Genomic DNA, 26,217 nt, shown 5'->3' on the forward strand with positions numbered 1-26,217 from the left:
GCGGTGCCGCCCGTGCTGCCGCGGGAACAGCTGCGGCGGGCTGGGAGCGGCTGTCGGCTGCGCGTGGTCTCTGTCTGTGTGTGTCTGTGGGTTTGCGGAGCGGGCAGCCATGCGGCTCTGGAGGCTTCTTCTCTTGCCGGTGCTCCTCGCCGTCCTGGTCAGAGGTGAGGAGGGGTGGAGGTTGAGCAGCGGCCCAGCCGCGGCCCGGGGAGGCAGCGCTCCCCTGCCCTGAGGCCCTGGGGCGGGGGCCGAGCGCTGCCGCTCGCATGGAGCCGGGGCAGTGCGGCTCGGCGAAGCAGTCCCGGGAGGGAGCCGGGCGGGTCCCTGGCTGGCCGTGTCTCATAGACCGGGGAAACAGCGTTCTTCCCTCCCGGCTTTTTTTTTTTTTTTTTTTTTTCATTCTTTCTTCTCATTTCACTCTCTGGAAAAGTATTCCTGAGCTTTCTGCCCGCCTTCCGCACTGGAAACTGCCTGGTTTATCATCTGCGGTGAATACGTGGTCCTCGCCCCGTCGGGCCCTTGGGTGCAGGGTGGCCCTCGAAGGGGGTTTCGAGTCCTGGGGAGCTCGGCTGGAGCGCAGCTTCCATTTTAGGAAAGAAAGCGGAGTCACGGCAGTCCCAGGGCATCCGATAGACTTTACTCACCCGAAAGTCTGCCGTCACACGACAGCCTTTAAAAAATAATTATGGCAAAACCGTGCAATGAAACACACTGGTATGTTTTCTGAGAAGCTTCTCCTTGCTTCACTATGTATCAGGGACAGTTTTTCTAAACGTTAATCAAAAAAGTCTGTATGTAATAGCGCGTTGGTATTTGGTAAAAAAAAACATTTGGGCGTGGAGAAAGTAGTTAAAGTCCCCAGTACGAAGGAGTTTTTTCCAGGTGGAGGACTGCTGAACTGGAATATGCAGTCCAAACTGTCACTTCCCATTCATATGACTTGTTTTTGAGACATTTCTTTCTTCTTTTACTATGTCAGTAAGCATACCTGTTGCTATGCCTAGGGTTTTGGGGTTTTTTTCAGGTACTTCATAAAAGCAGTGCCTCAAATCTTAAATTTCCACCTCTTCACTGTGAAAGAGAAGGAGAAATGCATGCTCTTAATATTGATTGGAAGCTGTAGATAGTGCACACGTGATGCCAGATAAGCAGTTTGTCAGCAAGGCTGCTTGAATTCAGTTCTGCTATAGCCCTATTGTGGTCTTGATTTGCAGGTTGGAAAAGCTGAGCTCTTGGAAAAAATAGTACCGTTTTCTAGAAACCACCTTTAAAAGTGACAGATGCTGCTTATGTTTATCATCTTACTACTTGTGTGGAAAATTTCCTCCTCTACTTCTGCAAGCAGTCGTCATGGTCGTGGACAGCAAGATCTTTGCTGTGAGGCTCTTAACACATGGAAGTATTTGGGGCCACTGAGAAACAGTCTTCCTGTACTTTTTGCCAAGAAGTGTAGAGAGGAAAAGAGATGTCAGGATTGTGCTTTACTGTAGGGAACGTACACAACAACTGCCTCTAAGGGTTTTGTTTTGAATTCTGAGGAAAATTTATACTACTACTAAAAGCAATCTAAAAGATTGCTTTTAGAAAGCTAGGTAACTTATATGAGTACTGGTTAATGTCAATAGTGCAAACTGAGTAGATAAGTTATAATTAGTTTGGACACTTTTTCCTTAAACAAAATGTGTAAGAATTTGAGAACTGCAGAGAATGTCAGCCTGGAGAGGGTGGGGCCCTCCAGGGGAATTTCAAATTTGTGCTCATGCCATCTTAAATGACAAAAGCAAAACCTGAGAAAAACCATGCTTCTGAAAAACTTAATTTTACTGTTGGTGGGCTGTCGGTAGTCCAAATTTACAGACCTGCCCTAGAAAGTTAAGGGTCTTGCTTTATCAGCAGTTCAGCTGTTATGCAACTGTGTGGAGTTGACTGTTCTCACTGGGGGACTGCCTGCTTTCATGATTCAAGCAGAAGAATCTGCTCTGGACTGATAACTTCTTATATGGGATCATTCATTTTAGGCACAGGAAAGTTGTTAGTGTTAAATCAATATTCAGCATATCAGCAAGGATTTGAATGTATTATTAAGCAAGGGTTGAACTGTGTTATTTGAGCTTGCTTAGAGAACTCACAGTTCTGACCTCAAAACTGCTATTTAAGTGTAGTCTCATGTGCCAAGTATGAGCTCTGCCAGTCTGGCAAAGCTGGAATTTAGATACTGTTGGGGGCTGTATCCATAGGAAGGTTAAATGTGAGTTTTTATGTTTTTATATCACCAGTTTCTATAGGCAGTCTGACAACTTGTCCCTGCTGAGGAGCGGGATCTCTGTTTCTCTTCCTTTTTTTTTTTTTTTTTTTTTTGTCCGGTGCCCATCAAGGCACTGAATCACTGAGATGATTCAGCTTGATAAATCAGCAGATGACTAATCTGCATTGAGCGGAGTGTTTCATGGGTGTTCCTGCCAGCACAAGGGAGTGGCAGGGCCTAGCATGAGAGAGTGGAAATGAGTTGGGGACAGGGAAGAAAGGGCAAGAAGCTTCCTGCTGTGGCTGGCTGTGAGGTGTGAGACCAACTCAGCCATCTTATACCTGCAAAATCTTCAGGTTATCCCTATGTCTAATTTGGGGCATGTGGTTTTCAAAATACAATGCAAAAAAAAAAAGCATTAGGCAGCATGAATTCTGTACAATGTGTATGAAGACCACAGCAGATGAAGAATCAAATAAATAAAAAAAGCCTTGCATGATACTCCACACATGAACTTGATTATCTTAGAAGTCTAAACCAGGCTTAATGATTCTCTGTGGTTCTGTGCTTGGTGGGCAGCAAGAAACTGCTGCATTCAGACACAAGGCTCAAAAGTCTCCCTTATCTACTGTAGAAAGATCAAAGCATGAAAAGCTGTCTGCTTACTGTGGACCTGGAGTTTGGATTGGGCTATATGGTTTAAATATCTATTGCAAGAATTGGGGAGAGCTTGTTGATTGAAATACAGCTGCCAAAAGGAGGTGAGCAAAATACAGGCTGGAAAATGAGGTGCCCATGTTGTAAGATCAGTAGCCTGGGGTGAAGTGAGGGTGGAGATCCCTTCTTTCTAAGCCCTCTGTAATTAAAGGGCCCTGAGGAAGCGAAAGAAACACTTGAGCTCCTGCTGAGGCAGTTCAGTGCTGAGAGAGATTGCTAGCTGGATGGAAAATGGTGAAATGATCCTGTCTGTAATCCAGTAGATGGAGCTTTCAGCTGGGACTGTTGAGACTCCTAGAGACTGAGCTCTGCTTTGTGAGTCTGCTCTGGTGTTATTTGCCTTTTAAATCTGATTTTAAAAACCTAAACAAAACAAATAATAAGCTAACAAGCCACCCCACAGTTTTCATTAGAAAAATGTCAGTAGCAGTGCTAGAATGCATACATGGCAGCATGAACTTTAAAAATGCAGTACTTCTTTCTCCATCTTTCTATTTTCTCTAATGTGAAATGGCTAATAATTTTTTTATGCAGCGTTATCTAAAATGGCCACTGCACTGTTATATCAAAATTATGTCACTGGAACAATCCATAAGCTGTCCTTAAGCTGTAGCTGTTAGTTACAGTGATTTAACTTGGCAAGACCTAAGTGTGACTCAGCCTACTGCCATCTAGCCAAGACCCATTTCAATATTTTCCTGATGTTACTCTGGTTCATATGATTGGTTCGCCTGTGCTTGAGACTCTTGCCTGCTTTAACTCTTGCTGTCTTGAACTTCCCACTGAAATGACTTTGTATTTCATCAGGTGTTAGCTGTGTTAGAAAATGCAATGATAGTTGTAGTCATTGGTTAAGATTGTTTTGACAGGATCATTCCACTTTCTTCTAGCCTTCTGCAAACTGCTTTTGCATGCTCTGGCACAGGAACCTGCTCTACTGAAAATGTTTTAAGAGAACATTACGAGCAAAACAGTCTCAGCTCATGGGACTTTTACTTAAATTAGCTGTCAGTTAATGCAAACTTCTAATCATAGGTTTGAGAATTGAGAGAAAAAAGTTGATCCATCAAACCCTAAAGGCCTTCCCTCTTCCCTGCTTTAATTTTAAGCCCAAACAACCCTGCCTTTCCTGGTTTTCACTGCAGGTTGGTTCTGCTCCTTTGCTGTGGTAACATGCAGAGCAAGAAGGTTGTAATGAGTTTAATGGTGTCTTTTTGCTTCTCCTTCATGCTGATCTTCCTCTGCTCCTCTTTACTTTTCAGTGTCCCACCCCCTAGGAGGGTCACTTATGGTCCCTCAGGGCTGTCGCTGTTCTCTTGTGGGTGGCCCTGGTGTGAGTGGCCACCCTCCCTCAGGGGTGTCTTTGCCATAGTACCTCCAGCAGGTCTCCTGTTGGCATGGAACCTTTACTGCCCAGAGCACATCTACAGCCACGTGTTCCCTCTCCAGTCTCCCTCTGTCAGTCTCTCAGACCATATCTTCCTGCGTCTCCTGTCCCTGCTGGCTGACTCTTTATGTGTGCTCCAGCAGGAATACTCTGTGCTCCTGAGACCAGTAGAAGGTTTGGTGGTGTTGGAGTTCAGGATCTTTCCTATTGCTTCTTTCTCTCATGGAATTTTGTGCCATCTGTTCCTGAGAAACCAGGACTGATACTTAGGAGAGGGGAAAGAAGTTTCCACAGGAAGGGTGTGGCTGGCCACTCTCTCAGCTGGGGGATTTCTCTTGCAGGGGTGGAGGGACCATGAGAATTGGCCTGGGGAAAACAGGGCTAGGGCAGCTCCTGGCTCTCTTGCTCCACTTTGGAGGTGGATGGTCAAGCTGTGAAGGTGGACCCAAAGCTAGTGTTTGGAAGGTTGCTTGGTATCATACAAGGTAGTTTTAGTTTACTTTTCATTTAAAAAATTATAATTTCTCTATATGTTTGTAAATTCTAGTCTGGGAAAGATTTTCCAGCTTGCTGCAGAAAATTGGTTGCTCTTTCCAAAGGTACAATTTTCACCTGTTGAAAATAAATGCAGTGATAGTCATCACAAATTCCTTTTAAACTGGTTTAGTCTCTGCATTTGATGTGTCTGTGAAGCCCGGAATAATAAGATCCAGAAGATTTTTTTCTACAAAGAATTCCAAAAAGTCATAAGGCAAATTCCTGTGAAAGTCCAAGAACTTACACCTTTGTGATGTAAGGCCTGTTTACAATAGTGTTTCTAAATACTGAATGAGTTTTTTAAATGTAGAGCAGTGCCTTTAAAATCTATAGTTGGCATTTTAAATGCAGTCATAATTCAGATGTGTTTTGGGAAAAAGATTATTTTGAAAGAAAGCATTTACATTTTAAGTCAGGTCTGATCACACAGTATCATTGACTGCATAACAAATGCATTATGACTCCATGCACATTTTAGTCACTTCTGAAGAGTCCACATGCTATAAACATCTAAAATTGGCATCCTTAACAGTACTTGTTAAAAGGAAAGGAAGGCCTCTTGACTGGAGCAATGGTTAGTTAAATGCAGATGTTAATTTATGCTCTGCTTTCCTCATAGCTTGCTCCTGTAACCCTTCCATTGGATCTCTTCTTGCTCCCAAATTTTTCAGAAGAAGTGGTATCCATTTCTTGATGTACGTAAAGTATCCACAAAACTCATTTCATGCTGAGCCCAAGAGTTTTAATCATGGTAAAATCAAACTTTTTTAGGATAGTAGTCATTCTTTCATTGGTTAAAAGTTAAACTCAGCATACAAGTTAATCTTTCCATTAAATAGAAGTTTTTTTGGATTAAACACCCATCAATTTAATTGGTAAAACTCTGATTTTAATTATCACACTATCTTTGCATGCTTTTTTGCTTAACCACAGAAAAATGTTGCTGGTGTGTTTTCTGTTTGTGAAGAAATCTAACATTCTAAGGATAACATAAAGTGAAAAAATTGAAGCCCTGATATTTTCAGGAAAGCAAATTAAAGCAGTATTGTTAGGATTACTGTTTTTATAACTGACACAAAAATATTACACTGTAAATCTTCTGTTTCTGGAAAAAGTGCAGTTAGAGTGTTTAGACTTACATTTTACCACTAATTTTTTTTGTTCCTTGTGATTTGGAGGAGAAGAGTAAGCTATGTGAAAAGGAACTAGTGGTGATAGTAGCAGTAGTAGGAGTGAGATCTGAATAAAAAGCGAGGCTGTTGTGTTGGATAGTATGCAGTGTTTATTAGAGCTGATGCTCTTGTTGGACAAACCAGACAGCTCTAGAGTCGCACAAGTCCTTGTTAAATTTAGAAACAAGAAATTTTGGGATATACTTTGGGGGAGGGCCTTGGGGAGGCCTGTGCAGAAAGCTTCTAGATAAGACTTTTTCTACATTTTATATCAGTGTCTTTCAATGTACTGATTCTTCCCTCACCTCCAGCTAGCCGTACCTATTTTTTTATTTTCAACACCAGAAATGCTTTCCTGCCTACTCTTTGGTTCTCATTCCATCCTGGATGCCAGGCCTCTTGCAGTTGGATCCCGAATTCAGTAGTTACTTCACCATCTCTTCTCTGCTTTCTCCCTTTCCAAATGGCTATTGAAACAGCTCTTCTTCACCTCAGAGCTGTCCCTGCTTGTCTTAGCCAGCAAGTTTGCAGTGTGATTTGCAGTATTCTTCTTCACTGTTCTCACAAAAATTTTTGGCTTTCCTTTTTTCCAATTTGGCCTTCTGTAAAGGTCTTTGCATACAAAGCAGAAATGTGGACCTTTTTTCCTCAAACTTCAGGTGAGACTTGTGATTCTAGGGCTTGGGGCTGTAGTGAGCTGACAACTCCTGTGCATCCAGATATCTCCCTCTCTCCTTCCTCTCCCCTGTCACTTTTACTTCTGTCCTTTTGTCACTGGCTCCATTGCCAGTCCTGTATCCTGGCACAGCTTCTTCAACTTGCAATTCTTACCTGTCCTGCATCCGTTCCCATTGCTTTCCTATGGTGTTCTACGAAATTATTAAATTTCTAATAAATAAGTAAATTTATAGTGCATACTGAAGTTGGGCATGTGTAATGGTAGCCTGCAGTGATTAACACTGGAACATTAATTTGGTTTTAGGAGGTGATGCAGAATCAAAGTGAAGATGATGAAAATAATTCTTAGAGTGGACCCAGAGAATTCTTGTTAAAGGTTTTATCTAAATATAGCAGTAGTACTTTCACAAGATGGAATTGAACTGGAATTGCTTACAGTTCCACTGTGAATGCATTCCAGCTGTTTTTCTGGGCTCATGAACACACTGAAACTACTAAGAACATAGCATTGGTACAAAAGGGAAAACTTGCCTTTTTGGTCAAGTACTAAAGGATAGGAAGTTAAAAGGCAAACCTCTCAATCTTATTTTAAATGAGAAACAAAACTTATATAATGTTTCTGGCTTGCCAAATATTTGTGCCTACTCCTATGATTCAAATCATTGCAAACACTGTACTGAGTCTGGTTTTTTCAACCCACACCTTCCCCACAGGAAACCCTCATCATAAAACCCAAAGTCTTCCTCTTCCTTTTAGCACAAGAGATCGTAGCTCATTTCAAGTACACAGATTGAAAAGAGTCCTTTTAGCCATAACTGAACAAGCCACAATGGAAATAAAGAGCCTGGAAAAACAAAGTCTATTTTACTGTTCAGTTAATGCTTCTGGTTAGATTACAGATTTTGTTTGGACTTTACTGTTAGCCTACAAACTGTATTGAATTGTTAAGAGTTGTGTTGAGGAAGGTAAAAGAAACAAGCTGTGAAATTGTCATCTTGCAAGTATCAGCAGACGTAGGAGTTCTTCTTACTATTAATCTTCGTTTCAGTGTGCTGCTATAAAAATAACAGTGTTCACCTGGCTTTGTAAGCATTGCAAGTGTTTATTTCAAATGCATTTTGTTTTAAAGAAGGAATTTATAAATGAAGATCCAAGTTCCATTAGTTTGTTCAACATAGATTATAATTTAACTTTTTTTTCCAGAGTGAGGGTTATTTACCAGTCCAACAGTTGAGGTTTTGGGACCAATGCCTATTCTGATTATTAGCCAATGTCTGCCAGATCACAAATTTTGGGTTCTTAGTACTTCCTCATTTCTTGTGCTAAAACTTTACCATATTTTATCTAATGCAGATTGCCCTAATCTTTTAGTCCCTGAACATTGCTGCTAGACTTTCTCTTTTCTTCTGAGCCCCCACCATGCTGGGATTACTCTTTCTTCCATTCCTTCCTGCCCCAATCCAAGAGGCCACCAGAGATGCAGAGTGTGAGGATGCAGACCAAACAAAATGCCGATGTTTCCTGACTGTTTGTTGTGGAGTGAAACCTTTAATCTATCATCTTACACACTTTATTGCTGTATAAAGCGTTTTACTGATTTGGGATGAGCAGAAAAAGCACACAGCCCTTGGAAGTCATGCACCAGACATCACACAATTGCCCTGCAAACACCTCTCCCATTCTCTACACTAGACTGGGCAGGGTACTCAGCTGTAGAAATACATGTAGAGGTTTGACTGTGTGTGATGTGGCCACTGTTTTGAGGTACATACTTCAGGCCAAGAGGCTTCATGGATGTCAGTCTGTGAAAACCTTGAGGAGTAACAAGTCTTCAGCACTGGAAGAAGGAGAGGTGCTGACACACTGGCTTTGACCTTTGCAAATTTTCGTAACATCCTCCAACAGACTCTTGAAGACTGAGGAGAAGGGCTAGAATGCAAAAGGCAGAATTACAAGAGTAAATGTTTGTGTGCCTGAGATATCCTAGCCAAATTGGGCCATCCTGAATGTGGTTTTACACAGGGTTCTTGTAGCTTTCAGATGTTGAATATAACACAATTTGACTAGTCACTGACACCCACGGTACTGAATAGTAATAATGGTAAAACTTTGGAAAGCACCTGTATTTCTTACTGCTTTCCAAGAATCTTAGTGATTCTTGGAATCAGATTCACTTTATTTAATTATCTGTGGTGGCAGCCAGTACTGGGAGGGTGTTAGAGGGTTTAGGATGCTGACATTATGTTGGTTGCCTGGGCATATGTTTTATTATCTCTAAGCTTCTAAGAAATAAAGTCAGTATTTACAGGGCCTAGCATGATCAATACCAAAGTGTCTAGTAAAATTCCACTACCACATTGCATTGTAATGTAAAATGTGAACTAATATACATTAACAAAACTAATATACTTTTATGCTACAAAAACTAATTGATATAATAGTTAGGGAAGGAATCTTACATAACAAGAGTAAATGTGAGCCTTGTGGTCAGAATTCACCTGGGTTATGGAAATGTAGGGTATGTGAGCAGTAGCTGCAAGGTTTGTCAATTGTGTGAAGACTTAAATTCCTGTCTGTTGAACAGCTTAAACTTTGAAACTGTAGACTGTGAGCAACGTGTAATGAAAGAATTTTGGAATTTTAGGTTTATAAAAAATGAACTACTAACATTTCTTATGCTAAGACAGAACTTCAAAAGTGTCTGAATGCAAAGTAGGTGCACAGTGCCTTCTTGATCTTGGTGAGGTTTGAGAACAGGTTTTCCGAAGACTGCTTCAGAGCTCCTGATCCAACCCCATGACCACAGAGGCAGTGGTGGAGATCAGAGAGGTTCTTGGCCCTTGTGAGCCTCCCTAGAGGAACAGTGATTACACTGAGACCTGGGAAGAGGGGCAGGGGTACTCCTTGCCTGTGCCAGGGGGTGAAGGACAGGGCTGGCTTTGCTCTGTTGACAAGAGAAGGCAGTGGCAGCAGTAGCTCTGGGGCTGGCCTTGATGACATCAAGTAACTTCATGTTTAATGCAAAGAGTGACCTCAGTGTGGTTTAGGGTTGCTGTGAGAAAGGTGCCGTGAACTGCTGCGCACGGATGCAGACAAGCCCATGTTTGTCTGCCACTTGTATGTTGCTTTACTCCCTGAACTTAGACAGAAGGTAACTTGGTAATAATTGAAATGCTCACTATTTTTAGTAATGCATTTATGTTTGGTAAGGGCAAGTACTTAGGTGAAATATCCATAAGCATAATATATGATACTTGCAGTCTTCAATTGTGATCAGGCCTTCCTAAAATTACAGGTAAGAAAAATAGAACAAAAAAATGAAATAAATACATCCAATGACTTTTCATTGCTTGCCATGTAGATTCAGTACCTTTGTTACATTTTGCAAAACCCTTTTCCTCTCCTTCTGCTTCCCATCCTGGTGCCCCCAAAACTTGCCATTTCTTGGTGGAAGTGTTATGCTTCCATCACTCAAATGTTCTCCTAGAAGCTCTTGTTAGTGTAGCTTAGGTTTCTGCTTACACACTTCAGGAGACAGAGCAATGTATTTCAGTTCTCATTTATAAAAAGAATTGCAGACAGAGCAACTTACTTTATTTTTAGTTCTATGACTTCGCAGCACAAGGAGTCTAGTCCAGTGGCTAGGATTGGCCCATGTCACAGAGCCATAGGCTGCTGAAGCTGGTGCCCTTTCAGTCCCACCCTCTGCTTCAGAAGGGTCAGCCACTGTAGGTTGCCCAGGACTGTGGTCAGCTGCGTTTTACTAATTTTGAGCATGTGGAGGTGGTACTTCTCTGCCTTCTGCAGTGCAATGTGAATATGACCAATCTAATACTGTAGCAGGAAGTATCTGAGAGCAGTGACAGGTCTTTGCACTCTTATTTGCTTACTTGGATCTCTTGATTACCCTCTAGTTCTTCAGCTGTTCAAAGCCTGTGTTTGCTCTTTTACCGACTCTTTTCCCCCCAGCTAACACAAACGGCGTTGGTTACTAGAGATGGCCTGGTGAAGATCTGTGTGGGAAATTCAGGACTCCTGGACAGCTAACCAATGATTAAGCAGAAGCTGTTTATTGTTTATATTATGCACTCATTTATACATTCTAACTCTACTGCCCATGCTGATCATGCATTCCTTATTGGTGCCTTGTCCATGCATTTTGCATGCACTTCTCAGAATATGTGATTGGTTTCAGTCCAGGTGGCTCGCATCTCTCTGGTATTTCCTTCTTGTGGTCTTGGAATTTGGTTTCTTAGCTTCTTTCTTATTTTAGCACAGTTTATATCTTAGTAACCTTGATGAATTCCAGAGAGCCCTGAGAAAATTCTGATAAGAACAGTTACAAGCTGGATGGCTGGTGCACACTGTAGTCTAAGTGGTTCAGGTTCATTGCTACAGATGTGTCTCTTGAGATCCAGGTATTTGAGATACAGACGTGAAAGGAAAATAGTGTAGACATTTCTGAAGGATTCTTGAGTCTGCTAATGCCCCTAGGAGCTAGAAATACCTGCTGTATTGTTCTTCCTAGGCAATACAATATCTGCTTTATTTGTAAATATCCTTGTTTAGACTAATTAAATGCTCGTAAGCTTAGTTGCTCTGGGTGTTCCTTAAGTCTGCAGGGAGTGCAGCATATTCTTGCTGACTTTCCCTTCTTGAACCCTGATAGTACCTTGTTCTAGTTCTGTAGCTTTATCTCTTGTTTTCTAATTACTTTTTTCCTGGAACCGGCTAAATCATACTCGGCTTTTCTCCTTTTAGAGTAAGTCGCTGAAGTTCTACTTCAGTTGAATCCACCCTTTCCAAAAATGGAGTGAGTACATTTATAAAAGCAACTGCTTTAAATACATAGGAAGATTTGTTGTGAACAGTGGAGAAATACCTTTTTTGCTGGGAAAGCTGACTTCCAGCACCTTCGAGGGCAGATTATTGTAATGAGTTCCATAAGCTAAGTATTACCATGTTTTGGTACCTTATCTTTAAAAAGTAATGTGTATGAGAAGCCTAATATTTTGCTGCATGCTTGGAAAGCGAATTTTGATTTCAGAATAATAATTCCAGTCAATAAAGCATGATTATATTTTTCTTTTATTGACTTTCAGTTTTATTTATTCCTCTGTCAAAGCATTTTTATGTGAGCTTGGCAGTAAGCAATCTCATTCTAAATTATTTCTCTGCAAAGCCTATGTGCAAAATCCATTAAAATAGCAATGTCACTGGAAGCACACCCTTTTACAAAGTTTTCCTCCTCTTGAGGAAACCACTGCAGCTGAAGCCATTCTGAGTTCCTGGACTGAGTTTTATGTTGGCAGTAGGAAACTCTTCATATAGCCTCTTTTCTGCTCTAGGTAAAATGTCAGCTGCACTAAAGGGTAAAGCTGAATGTATATGCTTGCTTTTCCATCTGCCTGGAAAGAAACAGGCATGAAATATACACAAACATTTGTAACATGTTTGTGAAATACACACAAACCAGGGTAATGTTCATTGTGACTTTGACACAGATGGTGTTACCAGTTCATGATGATCCCTCTTCTGGGTGCTGCTCTGGTAGAGTGTTTTGAGGAGTGTATGTTTTCAGCAAATTCCCCTCTCTGCCCTCTTGGAGCTAGACTACCAGATTCTGATCAGGTCCTGTCTTAGGCATACCTCCCAGAGGACTGTAGTCTGAGAGGTGTATGTACGTGAGAACACAAGCAAACTAGAATTCAGGTTTGAGGAACAGCTATTCAAATGCCTGTTAAAATTTCTTACGAGTGCTTTGACCTTTTTTTCCTGTCGATACGGAGGTTTCTTGGTGTAGTCTAACCAAAGGAGTAACTTCAGAAGTAACTGGCATTTGTATCTTAGCAGCTGCTAACTTTGCAGAGGTTTGTAAAATTGTATTGCAAGTTGATGTAGACTTCAGATAAATGACCTGCAAATATTTTGCATTCTTGTGATCTAATAGAGCTTGTGGTCTCCACCTGAAATAAGGAATGCCATGTAAAATATCTTCTTGCTTTCTAGCCAGGATCTATACCTACTTATTTTATCCAGGAGATTTTAAATGTGCTTTGCTCATGCCCCACAATAAAGCCGTCAACCACCTGTGTTTCCATGAAGGGGCTTGTCAGTGATCAGGTAGGACTGTCTCCTTACTTGGCTGTGAGCAAGGTGATTTTAGTTCAGATGTTACAGTACGGGAATCATTTCTTAGACTTCAGATTTCAGTTTCTGCTGTAGCAGTAGTTCAGTTGGCCAGAGTGCACATTTTTTAAATTCCATTCCTGTTGCTTCCCTATTAAAAAAAAAAATTAAAAAAGGCATTATTAATGCAGGTATCTAAGAAGGAAAAGGTGTTTCAATTTTGACCTTAGTTACATCAAAAGATGTCACCAGGTATATAAGCATCCATCATTCCTGCTGTTAGACTCAAGACTTCTTAACTTGGTCTGTTATGTAAGTGAAAGGTACATTCTGCTTCTAGTTTGATGTTGGTGTTTGTTTTTATTCCTGTCTTCAGACTTTGCAGAGGCTGCTTCTGATGCCTCTTTGGTGGTTACATTCTTAGAGGAAAAGCCAGACTCATAGTGCTTTATGCAGGTATCTTCTGAACTAAGGTATTTTCTGTTTGGAAATAACCTTTGCTCTGGCTGGCTTGATCCTCAGTAGGTAGAAAAAAATCTTCCAGCTGAAGCAGTATATTTCAATGTCTTTTTCTTTCTGATATCTACTTTCAGGCCTTTTTCTTATTCCATACTTCAGTGAAAGTAGGGATGGTGAAAAATTAGAAACACTCCAAGCAGTTGTTTTAGCTATCCACTTATCTTACAAGCCTCTGCTGTTGAAATCACACCACTACGTTTGTGCTGTGAAATCAGTTTGTGTCATATATGTCTTGAGTTGGTGTGTTTGCAGTTGGCTGGGTAAGCAGCAGTAGCTCTAGCAACTGATTTAATACAGCAAGAGACAGTGTTCTTTTCCTAAGGACTGAAAATACAATCTAATCTCCCTGTAGCAGAGATCCCATGGTGGTGCCAGCTGCATTTAGCTGCGTTTTAGGAAGTTGAAAACTGCTCAAGATCATATGTGCTAAAATCTTAACCACCTCCATGCTGCTAACCCTAGTTGGGGGGATAGGTAAGTCTTATAAACCCATGAAAATTAATTTTAAATGCCAAGGCATTAAGTCCATTACACAACTTTCATAATGGCCTTTGTTCTCCAAAGCTTTTCTTTGCACTTGAATCTTGTATGTTCTCATGCATTGGAGCTGTCCCCCAGCCAGTTTTCAGTGTGGTTCCTTTTTTTTTTTTTTTCTGAAAAGAGTATGGATAGTGACCTGCAGAAATAGAGAAGAATGTCCATCTTCAACCCTGACTCAAAATATTCTTCTAGATTGAGTCAGGAAGCAGAAATCATACCTCAAGATCTATCACAGACATGTTTATGACCTTATTAAATAATGTTGGGTTTGAGTAAGAAAAAACAGTGTCCTTACTGTTCCTTTTATTTTCTGCAGGCCAAGACTTTTCCTTAGAAGATGCACTTGCGGATGGTAAAAAAATTTCTTTCACCTGTTGATTTCTTAGTTTTACTGCATGACCAAGCATGACGACTTTGCCACATATGGTTTGTTTAAACCTCAGTGGAACTATTCAGCCATGTGTTTGTCAAGGTGTTGACCACACAGAACTCAAATTTGTCTTTTGAAGACTTAAAGATTTCTCTTTGAGGAAATCTGTCTTGCTGTATAGACTTACTATCTTATGCATTTTTATGTATAGACATGTACTTAGATTTGTCCTTTGTCCTTCATGTAGCTTCTGAACAAGTGTGTTAGATAGTATTTAATTATTTTTTCTCTAACCATACCTGACAGGAACTACAAAGAAGCCTCTCGTAACTCAGAAGACACCATCATCAGGTGAGATCTGATTGGTTTGTAATGCCTTTTTCTGTAAAATCAAGTGTAGTATACATACCAATTTGAGATCCTGAATTTTAAAATTTAGTGGCACACAATGTTGTGATACTTTTATAAAAGTATGGAGTTCCCTAACTAGTTGCCTTTCCTAAGCAAAAGGATTTCTTCATTTTGGAATCTGCTCTCAGACATATGTTTTGTCATTTCACAAGGTTAAAAACCCTGTGAAAATGGCTTTCAGTCTACATGGTTGGAGCTTGAGCTGGCCCTTGACAGGTCCCATCATCTCCAAAAGCAGCAAGTCACTTGGCAGGTAATGCCTGGTAATTTTGTAGGGCTTTTCTGTGAGTCACTGATGAGTGAGCACATCTTTCATTTGTGGAGAAAACGTTGTGAGGTCCATTTTGTTTAAAAAGTAGTCTAAGAGTACAGTTTTTGCATTACATTTAAAACTTTTTTCTTTGTAGATGATTTTGACTTGTCCGATGCTTTTGATTCTGGTAAGTGTCATGTTTTCCTGGATACTGCTCAGATGTACCTGTTGCAATGTCTATCCATCCTTTATGACCAAAGTATAATAAGGCACTGAGTTGATTAAGGTAGCAGACTGTCAATAAAAATAACTGCAGCCTAGTTGTGTTTGTTAATCTTAAGGTTCTGGATCAACAAAACTGTAGGAATTTCAGTAATTTCTTAGCTAGCTTCTGCTTGTTTCATTGCTGTTTTTTCACTAGATGGCACTAACTCCATAAACTATTACTTTCAGAAGTAAAGGTTAATTCCAAAGTAATCTCTCCCATTTCAGGAAGTATTTTTAGTAGCACAAGGAAACATTAATTTGTTACAAATAATTTGAAGGAAAGTACTTACTGTATTGTGAAGGTTGTGACAAAACTATACGGAGATATTTTCTAAGATCTCTTATTTTCCTATTTTTTGGCAAGCCAAATGAAATGTCATTGTGGGGACCTAGTCTAGTTCTTTTCTCTGTACTTTGTCTGTTTTTCAAGTGAGGTACTAGGTTTTATATTTGATTACAACCTGGTCATTTTAAAAAAGAAAACACGTAAGAAAAAAGAACAAGCCATGTAATCTGTACCCGGTATAAAAATTTAAAGAAACTCAGCCTTCGAAATCAGATGTGCAAATTAAAATGCTACATAAGACTTAATGAGTTTTTCTGTGTATGTTCCATCCCGGCAAGGATCTGACATGCTGGTTAATGTAGCAGGAAAACCCTTATTGGCATTAAGACACAGTATTTAGCTAAAATAACCAAAGAAATACAGCAGTAGCTAATGCAAGGAAAGTGGGGAAGTTTTGCTATAATATTTTAGGTCAGATCATCTTTCAAGGTCACTCCATGCTCTGCTTTTGGTTTCTTCACACTAGTAATTTTGCTCGATTTATTCTCACTCTTACTTGTCTACAGGTGATCCCAAGCCACATCCTTCTGCCAGTCCTAGAGACACTGGTAAGACTGATCTAACAGGAATTTCTGCACAGTAAAAGAGTATTTGTTAATCTCTCCTAGTCCCTTTGAACATTACTGTATTATAGTCTGGTTTTGTTATCTTAACATGTTCTTCTCTGTTTTTTGGTTTTTTTTCCTAAATCTCTCTTCTGTGATTAGGTAAGCCCAAGCAAGATCAACCTAAAGACTCTGGTAAGGCTTCTGGCACAAACTCCTGGTTTTACTGTCTCAGTTACACTTCCAATAACTGATTCTTGTTAATTGCCTGCTCTGTATGTCAGGTGTGGCATACATCAAACACTGAAGATTGAGAATAAGTTGTCTTGCAAATAAGCTTTGCACCAGTCTTGAAATTCCATAACAAACCTGTTGAGTCACTTTCACTTAAAAACAGGATGATATGGGGAAGAGGCAGGATAGGACCGTGTGTATGTGTGCTTGGGGCAATGCTATTCTTGTCTGCCTGTGGTGAAGCACCCATGTATTGGATTGAGTTCTTTCCTCTTTGCAAACTTAATTCCTTCTAGTCATGCTCAAAAGTAAGTAGCAACCGCCTATGATCTTTATTCTTAAAGGATCTAAATTAAAAGAAAAGCTTCAAGTTAAAGGGTTGCTTCTTTTTTTTTTTTAATTTAAAGGCCCCATTAAGAAATACAATAATTCGTGTTTGAAAGATAGGTGTACATGTCCTTTCCTGCCTATTCTGCTTTAGAGGTCCTCTCTGTCTTTGCCTAACCCAGAACAAAACACATTCAGAAGGATGGCAGGTGTGGTGATGCCATTATGCACAAACATGCTGGTAAAGAGCCCTGCAATGCAAGCCTCAGTTCTTGTTCCTTCACCTGATTTGCAGTAGATACTTGAATTTGATTCTTGCATGCCTCAGTACAGTGTTTTTGGCACTCAACTAAAACATCCTCTCATGCAGTACTTCTAGTTTTTCTGTCTGAAGAACTGGTTTGCATTGTGTAAACTAAATATTCATTTGGCAGCAGAGGGAAGGAGGAGAAGGTGCCATGAGGGAGACAGGAAGGCTCCATGAGGTGGGGATCATTGGAAATGGAGAGGGACTACTTCGATGTCTTGCAGTAAATCAAAGGAGGGAATTACATTTGGACTGTTTGAGACTTAAGAGACCCAACTCTGAAAAATCATTCACAGTTGCAGCCTTGAAAGTAAATGGTCCCTTTCTGTCCACATGGTTTCTTTGCTTTCACAGGACAGTGAGATTTGGGCTATTAGAGTTAAGCAGCTTATGGGGCTCCTTGCTTGCTTAACCTGATTTGTGCAGTACTACCTGCTTTTGGACACTGACTTCCCTCAGTTGTTTAGGAAGTCCAGAGAAAGAAGTGCTGCTGTCAAACTGTGCAGTGCTGAGCTGAAGGGACTTGACATTGTGAAGGCTTTTAAAAAGTTAAAACCCTGGTTCTGAGCCTAAAACCACCACAAACTCAGTTGAATGGTCTTGAGAAAATGTCAGCGTTATTATATGCCTTAATGTGTCTTATGCACTGAACTTGAAATATGGTAATGTTATTTGCATTATTTTATAGACAAATTTGATGATTCAGATCTATGGGATGGCAGTTTGCCAAAAGGAGGAAGCGATGGCAGTGGCAGCAATGGTAAGATAGCAGGTTGTACTTCCTATTGTTTCTATGGCTGAGGTTTTGATTAAGGCTTGCTCACAAGCTGGTTAGACATGCTCTACATTGTAATGCATTTCGTTCTGGTGTCTGAAACTTAAGAGCATATTTTTGAGTTCAAAAGTAATTGATATTTACACTTCCAAGTGGTCCTTAGTCTTCACTTCTTTACTGTGGTGGTGGTGAAGAAATGAGAAGTTGTGGATGCTCCATCCCTGGAAGTGTTCAAACCAGGATGGATGGAGCTCTGAGCAACCTGGTTTAGTGAAAGGTTTCCCTGACCATGGCAGAGGATTTGAAGCTCTGTGATTGCGAAGGTCCCTCAGGTCCCTTCACCACCATATAATTCTATACTCTGAGCAGTATAAAATCATTTCATAGCTTGCCAAACTTTTTTTGGTAATCTGCTATGTCTGATTAGTATGTTCCTGCAATTTTACTATTTCCAGATCAGAATCAGTTTAGTTATCTTGGTGGGGTTTGGGATGTGCCTAATTGTTTACTGGCTTATCTGGAGAGTTGTCCTAGGTGGAGACTACTGATGCCACTTTTTTGGGTAGCTTCCTCCTTCCAAGGTTCCTTTGGGACAGTACTTGAAAATTGGAAGGGCCAAGAAACATCTGTGGAAACTTGTGTGGTAGCTTCATCTGCACAGGTTCCTGCCTCAATGGTATGAGTTGCACAGTGACAAATAGAGTTAGTATTTATAGAACTTCTGGCTTGCTTGTGAAGAGAATTGCAAAGGTAGATAAGGCTGGGATCTTAGGAAAAAATAGTTGGTTCTGTGGAAATACAGCTGAATGTTACTCTGAAATTATATGTGTTCTGTGGTTGTGCACAGGCTTATTAAACCAGATTTCACAAATGTTATTAGCTAATTCTGTAGAAGTGCTGAGCACTCAAGGCTGGAGTTGGCACTGCTCTGAGCCATGCTTTGAAAACAGAAAGTTTCAGTGTCAGTTTAGCACCGTAATCATATAATAGATGGCTTGTATTTTTGCATAATTAATTGACAGAATATTTGAGTGAGTGTTCTTTAGACATATCAAATGTAAACTCTCCATTTATTTTTCAGAACGGAAGGGTCCGACTCCAAAAAGTGGTGAAGAAGGCGAGGGTAAATGCATCAATGTGTGTGTATGGTGGTGTATAGATGTATGAAGCTTGTTTTCTCGGGGTTTCTGATTGCTAATTTTCTGCTAGAATGGTCACTGCTGGGAGTGGGTTACAATTAAAAAGCTTTTGTGCAATCTGGAATTCTTACTTTTAAGCTCTGCTTCCATAGTCCTTTAACATTTCTGTGTTTCAAATAATTCCCAGGTGTTATCAGAGGTGCTGGTGCGGGGACTGTGTGCATACAAAGTAGATATGCCAATGAAACGGTTGCTTTTTTGATTAGTGGAACTTAAAACAGGCATGCTGAAGTTTTTAACAATGGGCATTGCTAAGAAATCAATGGTTATAAAGTGAGAGGATTAACTTTCATTGTGCACAGTTGAATATTACAATTTCATATAGTTACAGTTTAATGTTTTTTGGAATGTTCACAGTGTTTACTTTGAGACAATACTTTGACGTGGCTATCAATTCTGAAAAATGTTTATAAACATCTCTGATTTTTTCAGCTTCTCCAGGAGTACTAGCTGGAATTATAAGTGCTGTGGGTGCTACTGTAGTTGCATCAGTAAGTAGTTTCATTGCTTACCAGAAGAAGAAGCTCTGTTTCAAGCAAAGTGGTAAGAGCTCCAAATTAGTTTTGTTTTCTACTGTCTAAAGAGAGGCATTTTTGTATTTATATGTGGACTATGAGTTGATCCTATGCATAAGGTAGTTGTAATAGCCCAGTGAATTTATCTTCACAGGGAGTAATCTTTCCTACTAGTCATATAAGACTGACCAATTCCTTGCCCAAAAACTAGGAGGACTTAAAGCTTTACATTTCTTAAATTAAAAGCACTTCTGGCTAATTAAGCAGGAGAGACTGCAAAAAATACTTTTTAAGGAGAATCAAGTGAAGGTTGGGAGTAGAGATTTTTCATGCTGAAAAATACTTTGTAGCTTCTAATTTTGTAAATCTTGGCTTTGTGTCTTCACAACATGCCTGCCTACTTACTAGTTTTATGACAACTTACCCCACTATTCATCCCCAATGATGATGTGATCTACTGCTTGCTTCCTTTCCACCTAAGTAAGATATAATTTGGATAAGAGAGTTTTGGGAGTACTGTGGGTGATAGGATGGGCAGAAGCTTTGGTTTTGTCTGTTTCAGTCTTTCTGACTGTTTAGTGAAGGGATAGAGCAGTCATTCAGCCATGCACTGCTGTTTTGTAATTTGAGAAGTTTGGAAACTGAAAAACACATCTACCATGTATGTTAAAATTAATGTGCGGGTAAAACAGGGCAACTCAACTACTATCAGCCCATTTTTTTCACTGCTGCTTCTTCTCCCAAATTATCTCTATTTATCAAAAACCTCAAATATAAGAGAATTTGAATGCTAAATATCTGTGTTTTTTCCCAGCAGATGAAGAGAATGTGAATATGGATAGCCACAGGGGAGCACAATCTGAGCCACCTGGTAAGGCAAGAATTTAATAGGATCAATGGGGATCCTATTAAATGCACTTTATTGACATCTAACATACTGGAGAAAATTAATTGTGCTGTTTTGTTTAAAAAAAAATTGGTAGAATATGAGCTAACGGTGTGCCTAGCTAGCCAAGAAGGCCAGTGTCATCCTGGCCTGTATCAGCAATAGTGTGGCCATCAGGACCAGGGCTGTGATTGTCCCCTTTGTACTTGTCTCTGGTGAGACCATGTCTCAAGTCCTGTGTCCAGTTCTGAGCCCCTCACTTCAGGAAAGACACTGAGGTGCTGCAGCATGTCCAGAGAAGGGCAGTGGATGTGGGGAAGGCTCTGGAGCACACGTGTTAGGAGGAGTGACTGGAGGGTTGGAGATGTTTCGCCTGGAGAAAAGAAGGCTCGGGGGTCATCTTTTCAGTCTCTACAGCCAGCTGAAAGGAGGTTGTAGCCAGGTGCGGGTCAGTCACTTTTTCTAGGTAACAAGTGATAGGAAGGACAAAAGGAAATGGCCTCAAACTTTGCCAGAGGAGGTTTAGGTTGGATATTTGGAAAAAATTCTTAATGAGGAGGTTTGTCAAGCATTGGAACAGGCTGCTCAGAAACTCCTCAGGAAAGCCCAGGAGTTGTCATCTGTGGAGGTATTTAAAGGATGCATAGACGTGGCACACAGGGACATGGCTTAGTTGTGGACTTGGCAGTCCTGGGGTAAAGAGTTAAAATGACTATCTAAAAGGTCTTTTCCAACATAAATGATTCTGTGATTCTATGATTTACTATGATGACAAATTTAGAACTGAATCAAGCATTCAGTTCTGACAATATGGTCACTTTTCTAGAGTTTTTTATTGAACAGATTGGTTTATTGCTTTGAGAATGCATTTAAACATAGGAGCTTAGAGAAAGTGAAGAATTTAATTTTCTCTGTAAAAGTATCATTAGAGGCAGTTGTGAAAACACAAGCCTGCTCCGCCAGTGTGATGAATAACTGCAGTTAAAATTTTATCAGTGTATAGTTTTTTTTTAATTAGAATCTGAAATGTTTTCTAATTAAAAACTGATACAGAACACTAAGAATGTATACTAAAAAATTCATTATATTTGGACACTGGAGGCAAAGAGGACTGAACTCACTAGCATGTTGTATGTTTTAATTAAAACATTCTCTGTGTGGATGGAGAATGATTCTTGTATGAAAGAACCATCACATAATTAATCTTTTTACAAAGATGAGAGCTGTGGAAGGATCTCTTTTAAAGCAACAGACACTGAGAACCTCACCCTTCCACATATGGTTATGTAAGGAATTTGGCTGATGGAGCAGCTGATAAGCTCCAGGAATCCATGGATAGAGCTGGAGGAAGTGGTGTAGGTGAAAACTTGGCCTTCTAGCCCTTGTGACTGGTCTACAGAGGAAGAAGCACTATAGCCTCATGCTGAAATTCATTGGTTTTGAAGTATTGAGTGTTAAAATCTCAAAGCAGTATATATATGCAGTACATTCTTCTGTGAGTTTAACCTGCAAAACTATTTCTGAGGTTTTTTTAATAATTAAAAAATAATTATGCCTTATTTCTCTCAGGTTATTTCATCAGTTTGTTATAAACTTTCATCTGGTTCATTATCTTCTTTATAAATACTTTAAGCTGTTAAATATATAAAACTCACAAGTACAAAATATTTTCCTGTGACTGGCTGTAAGGACTGAAGAGACTCAGGTATCCTCAATTCAGCTGTGCATTAGGGAAGCAAGTAGTAGTATTTAAAGCCCTCTACCAAAGGCTGTTAAAATATGGCCTGTAGTTGGTTTTTGCTGAAATTCTGGCCAAGATTCACCAGAACTCAAAAGTGAAACGCATCAGATGATGCAACTTTATTTGTAACCAGTAAAGTCACACTTGGGATGTTGTCAAATATGGTTACCTATTGATCTAATCTAATTAGTATTGATGTCATATTGTGTCCCAGATTTCATACTTCTGTTACATTTTGCAGACAATCATGATCATGTGTTGAGCTAAGAAACTGGGCAGCCATGGTCATCATGATGCTGCTCCTCATCCAAGTTCTGGGAGTCAGCAGATGTTAGTTCTGCTTCTTGTAATAGATGTACCTACATGGCTTCCAGTTAGAAGCAGTCTCTCACTAGGCCAGGTCAGATGAGATAGCAGAATAGGTCTGTGTTTTTAAAATTTTGTGTAAACCTATCTTTGACTTCCTGAACCTAGGAGCTTATTTTCAGTAGCTTAACTTTCTGTACAAGCAGCCTGTTTGCATCTGCATGACTTGCCAGCCTGAACTGAGTGCTGGGTTACACTGCAAGTGTAGCTAGCTTCCCTGTCTGTAGTAGGATGTAGTTATTTGAGTGAGAAAAGTGGCGTGTGATATTCCTTGCTATGCAGCCTTGTAGCTTCACAGAATCAAGCCTCCTTCCCTAAATTTATCACACAGTGTCAAACATCTGCTGAAAGCTGTTGACTGCATAAACTGTTACATAGTAATGTGTAACTTCCATTGTATGCTAACTTAGTGCACTAATCTTGAATTGTTTTTCACTTTTCAGTTCAGCGCACACTTCTGGAGAACTAAATTAAAGGAAGAGTGGTGAAGAACAGATCTTTGAAACTGGATAAACAGCCTGCATTCTACCAAAAAAAAAAAAAAATAGAAAAGGAAACAAAAAAAGCATAACAAACAACAGAGCTCAAAGTTTCATGAAAAAACAGCTCTTGTTTGAAACACCTCTGGGACTGTGACTTAGACCTGAGTACTTCTATATGGTTAGCCCTGTGAAGCATTGGTGCACGCCAATTCTGGCCTTAATGATAGGAGTGTAGAAGTATGTTGTGCCTTTACATTCTTTCCTTGACTCCTCTGACAAATAGGTGTGTCTCAAGTGCATTCAGTGTGTTTAACTTTTCCTTACCTCTCCAAAACGAATATGCAGTTATGGTTTCTGTTATGTTATTGCTCACAGGCAATAAAAATATTTTTTAAAATAACCCAAACTCAGTGAGTGGACCAACCAACCATCTTGGTGTATGTTGTGGGCACCTGAAAGCAAGCGGCTCACTGTGTATGGATGGTGGGTCGGGGTGCTGCTGATCCAATCTGTGTAGCTGCCTGGGCCAGCTGCCAGGGAAGAGCTACTTGTGCTTGAGCATTCAGGAGACAAAAATTCTTTGTTTTTAGATTTTTTTTACTTTTTGTCTGTCTGGTACAGATTGAGAAAACCCAAAGTTAATGCACACCGAGCCTTCGTCCTTTTTGGCTCTTTCTGCTTAGCAAGTACTGAGCTGGTCAGTTGTGGAAAAGCCTGTTTTGCAAATCAGAAACATAACTGGACTTTGTATTGCTGTTTGGCATAATCTAAAAAGTTGTGGATGAAGAACTTGGGAATGGGGATTAACATTTTCAGACTTCCATAGCCAAAAGCTTAAGTAAAAATAGTGTTCAGAAGGCTTATCATATGTGTGTTAAGGGACAGAAACAGTGCCACAGTTCCAAACTACAAACAGCAAGAGTGACCAGAACAAGCCAGCCTCTCTCCATAGGCATTTACTGAACAGTAGAAATAGCAAATATGTGCAAAGTGCTTTTGGACTTGTGAAGGATTCCCCCAGGATGATCACCTGTGGTTGCATCCTCCTCTGAAAGTACTTGTGATTAGTGCTGTGGCTCTTGAAAGGAAGGTTTTAAGAATCTGTGGAAACATGGAAAACTACAACTCAGAACAACTGAAGGAGTAAATATGGAATAATAACTTGTTCTGTCAGGCAGGAATGGTCTGACCAGTTTTGTTGGCTTTCATTCTAGTTGCTTTAAATTTTAATGCAGTTTTACCATATGTGTCTTATTAATGGGCTTCAGCCACCTGACAAAGTTCTACAGGAAGATGACATTTTATGGAACATCTTAGAACTTAGAAATTAATGAATTTGGATATTAAACCTGTAAATATATCTGTACATTCAAATGTGAATGTATGCCAAGCATAATTCATTTAAGAATTTCTTGTACATGTTTCTTAGCTTGCAACAAAGCTTTACTCAAATGTTAGTGTTTTCTTATGGAATTAATTTGTAAGTCTCTTTTCTCCCTATGTCTGCTTTTAGTATAAAAGTGCTAAAGCCTTTAAGTGTGTTTGAGAGTGCAAAAGTGATTCCTACATAAGCATTTGTTTTATGTAAATACAAAGAAAAGAAATGTACTGCTTGCCTACATGAATAAACAGATATATCTATGCCAAGTGTAGAGTAAATAAAAATAACTCGGTGTTTGTTAGGGATAAAATGGCAGGAGGAGCTTAAACTAGCTTTTAGCTAACCAAGACTCTTGAATCCTTTTTCAGGTTTTGTGAGCCTAAAAATTACTAAGACCTATCAACATTGTGATTTTTCTAAAAATAAATTTTAAAAAAAGGTTTGTGTGTTCTTCTTCTCAGTAGTTCTGAAAATAAAAAAACTTGGTGCTCACTCACCTAGGGAAGGATCCTTTAAATAGTTTGTGTACCCTCAGCAGCTCAGGTTTATTTCCTACAGACATTTCAATAATTTTGGAATTAAGTTAGCCAGAAGCAGCAAAGCTTTGAGCTGCTTACCTGTGTCGAAGTGTGGAGAAGACATCTGTCTGTGTGAAGGACAGGCATGGCTTTTGAAGAAAAAGATTTGGTAACCCAGGATCTACTGAAAAGATGCACTTAGATGTCTTATTATGGACAAACTAAAAAGCATTCAGTTTTTGTCATCCAGTTACCAGATCCTGGAGCAGTAGACACTTTTGCACGGCCATGTGTTGTTTCGCCTTCTGATGTGAGAGGACCATAAGAGAATGAAAAGGCAAAGCAGGGGTTGCCAAGTGCCGGAATAATAATAAATTCACTGATTTTTCCAACTTACTGATTTGTTCAGTTGTGGTTCCACAGTCTGGAGTTGTGGAAGAAAGAAGAAAGACTGGCTGCTGCCCCCAGAAAACTTGAAATTTCAGTCCGTTCCCTTGTGAGAATGTGTCAGTTTATGGGTTTCTGTTACTTACCTGTGGATAAGACATAGCAGTACATTTGCAGTTATTGGGGTATTAATTGTTGCATTGCTATTTGCCTCACTACCCACAGAAAATTTGATCTCTTTTCTTTCTTGCTCATCTGCCATTATGGTACAGAGCTGAATATTTCAATTCATTATTTGTCCTACACTCTGGGACAGGGAACATTACCAGTTAACCATTATTCACCACTCTACTGAAGTAATTTTGCAGTCACATCCCCCAGATAGCTGCAGCCCATTGTGGCCTTATGAGCTGCCATTGACCTTCAGATGTGGGAATTAATGCAGTTTCTATACAGGTTTCAATCAGACTGTGGAATGAAAAAAGTACTGTCCTTTCTGAGTCCAAACTGCAACTTGATCCCTGTGAGGTCCCTTTACCACTAAACTGAGTTAAAATGGGTGGCAGCAAAGAGCACTGCCCTGTTCCTGTGGCACACCCTCTTCACTTGCAATTCTTATTCTAGTCTACCTCCTGTGAGGATGAGGAGCAGTTGCCATCAGTAATAGGAGGAAAAAATAGTCAAAGCAGGATCTTGTAGAACAATAAATAATACATCACTTTATCTTCTACAAGGTGGCTGCAGTGGCAGTTTATTCATCCTATTGGTGGAAAAGACTGCTTGAAAAATGTTTTGATGGTTTTGAAATGCAAAATTAATTTTAAATACTTACTCAAATGAATACTTACTCAATACTTATCCAAATGAATTAATTGGATTGTGCAAATGAAAGCAAGCAAATCTTAAGCATAACATTTGACAGCTTTTTGCTGTAACCCTTTTTTGTGCATATTTCAGTATCTGTGCCAAATTTTGAATGCTAA

General features: G+C 39.8%; 1 protein-coding gene across 5 annotated transcripts; it reads left to right on the forward strand.

Annotated features, from left to right (window-relative positions):
• CD99 (CD99 molecule (Xg blood group)) lies at nucleotides 1-24,769 on the forward strand. 5 transcript variants are annotated; one of them, XM_064408252.1, is made up of 11 exons: nucleotides 1-164; nucleotides 14,241-14,276; nucleotides 14,601-14,645; nucleotides 15,113-15,145; nucleotides 16,078-16,119; nucleotides 16,279-16,311; nucleotides 17,673-17,744; nucleotides 18,841-18,882; nucleotides 19,391-19,449; nucleotides 20,288-20,344; nucleotides 22,910-24,769. In XM_064408252.1, exons 1-10 carry the CDS (start codon nucleotides 110-112, stop codon nucleotides 20,303-20,305), a joined length of 435 nt encoding a protein of 144 aa, XP_064264322.1. In that variant the 5' UTR covers nucleotides 1-109; the 3' UTR covers nucleotides 20,306-20,344; nucleotides 22,910-24,769. The 5 variants fall into 5 exon arrangements, with proteins under 5 accessions (XP_064264322.1, XP_064264323.1, XP_064264321.1 ...); XM_064408253.1 differs by having other exon boundaries at nucleotides 20,291-20,344; XM_064408249.1 differs by having other exon boundaries at nucleotides 2-164; nucleotides 19,391-19,501.
• Nucleotides 24,770-26,217: the final 1,448 nt, after the last annotated feature.

The sequence above is a fragment of the Passer domesticus genome, chromosome 2 (assembly GCF_036417665.1).
Source record: "Passer domesticus isolate bPasDom1 chromosome 2, bPasDom1.hap1, whole genome shotgun sequence".
Classification (NCBI taxonomy): Eukaryota; Metazoa; Chordata; class Aves; order Passeriformes; family Passeridae; genus Passer; species Passer domesticus.